The sequence below is a fragment of the Phytophthora parasitica genome (genome assembly GCF_000247585.1).
Source record: "Phytophthora parasitica INRA-310 unplaced genomic scaffold supercont2.2, whole genome shotgun sequence".
NCBI lineage: Eukaryota > Oomycota > Peronosporomycetes > Peronosporales > Peronosporaceae > Phytophthora > Phytophthora nicotianae.
In genome coordinates, this window is record NW_008648988.1 from 1,569,181 (window position 1) to 1,571,028 (window position 1,848).

The window sequence follows — 1,848 nt, forward strand, 5'->3', positions numbered from 1 at the left end:
GCCAGGCCCATTCGGCCAGGCCATTGGCTTAATTAGATTATGAGGGCACCGACAGCCATTTAGTCTGACAGGTTGTGATTTGCGGACCTGGAGCCACGATTTGAAAATCCAAACTGCGCGTGCAAGATCTTAAAGGAGCGCACAAACTTCAAGGTCCGAGCCGAAGGAGATCGCACACTTCCCAAAACCCAAGGCAGGAGTCAAGGCACAATTGAGCATGCGCCACACAGGACGCCCGAGTGTGCCCGAGTGTGCTCGAGCGAGGCCAGTTCTACGAAGCCGAAGGGATAACCCCTGCAAAAGGCTACAAGTTTGTCTTCTGCAAGCACTGTAGCAACGCCCACAGCTTCGGTGACAGAAGCGATCCTCCATCGCTTATTCAAGGAAGAGCGCGGAACTATCTCAACCACTTGAAGAACTGCAGTAACTACAAGGATTCACAATCGCTGGTCGGGGTGACGCCGTTGTCTGGATCCAAGCGCCCAAGATCCTATGAATCCGCGCTCAGCGATACTCCTGAGTACTATGCGTCACAAAAGGCACCGGGGACTGGTCGCAAGCGGTTAAGATACTCGCTTGGCGATGTGGAAGACGAGAGCCCAAACCCAGAGCGATCTGTGCTAGTACGTTCACCCCCAGCCTAGTGTACTTGGAAAGAAGCGCTTACGAAACGCTATTGACGCTGAAACGGAGGACAACGGGCATCCTCGTAAGCGTGTCGCTCGTGCTTTATCTCTTTCTGAAAGAGACACACAAGTCGCGAGGTAGCAAACTCTAGTACTGGCTAACAAACCAGCCCCTCGTCAGTTTTCCAGAGAGGATATCTGAAGAATTGAACGAGCGCTCGTCGAAATTCACGCTGCTAATCACCTTTCGGACAGGCTGATTGAGCAGCCCTCGGTACGATATTTCTTTGATCTGATCTGTCCCGGTTTAAACAACATTTTGCCGTCGCGACGAGTTCTTGGTGGGCGCTTGCTTGACGAACATGCCAGACGTTGCTACGACAAAAATGCCAGCGCTTTGCGAGAAATGCAAACCGAAGGTGCGCGGGTCAATTTTCGTATCGGACGGTTGGCAAAATGTGCGCAGGGAACACATAACCGGATCCATTTTGACGCTCTTTGGGAAATCTCTCCGCTTTGGTGTTCACGAAGACGGAGATCGACATGACGGTATTGCTATCGCTGTTCAACTAGAGCCTATTCTTGAGCAGGCCATAGCGGAAGATTGGAACGTTGGATGCATGATCACAGATGATGCTGGTCAATGCCGCCGAGCACGACAGATTCTCTCACTTCGGTGGCCTAAAATTTCCTTCATTTTCTGCTTTGCTCATGACATCAACAACCTAGTGAAAGACGTTCTCAAAACGTCCTTTTCCCAGATAACACGGGAAGCTTCTGCAGCTGTGAACGCGGTGAATAACTCGGTCAAGTGGTTAAGACGTGCCAGAAATTTGATGAACAAGATGTACGGGTATGAGTTGAGCTTGTGCTCGTTATGCGTGACGCGGTGGAATTCGATGCAAGCGTGTTTTGCTTCCCTATCGCGCGTAAAATCAGCATTAGAAATGCTAGCTCGGCAGTGTCACGAAGATGACGATTTCCCCCGCGATTTGGCGGTGTTCCTTAAAGATTACTTTTGGAGCGATCTGAAACGAGTAGAGCGCGTAATTGCTCCTCTTTCATTGGCTTCATACCGATTGCAGCGCGATGAAAATACACTCGGCGATGTCATCAAGTCATATGCCGACATTTTTGCAGGATTCAAGCAAGCCCCACAGTACAGCAAGCAGCTCATTGAATGTGTGGAGAAGCGATGGAAGAAATGTGAACAGCCACTTTT

General features: G+C 50.3%; 1 protein-coding gene across 1 annotated transcript; it reads left to right on the forward strand.

Annotated features, from left to right (window-relative positions):
• Positions 1 to 1,032: 1,032 nt before the first annotated feature.
• On the forward strand, positions 1,033 to 1,173 carry PPTG_02541 (hypothetical protein; the record flags this gene model as incomplete). The annotated part of the gene is made up of 1 exon (XM_008893665.1): positions 1,033 to 1,173. The coding sequence occupies one exon, from the start codon at positions 1,033 to 1,035 to the stop codon at positions 1,171 to 1,173; it is 141 nt and encodes a 46-aa protein (XP_008891913.1).
• Between the last annotated feature and the right edge of the window lie 675 nt (positions 1,174 to 1,848).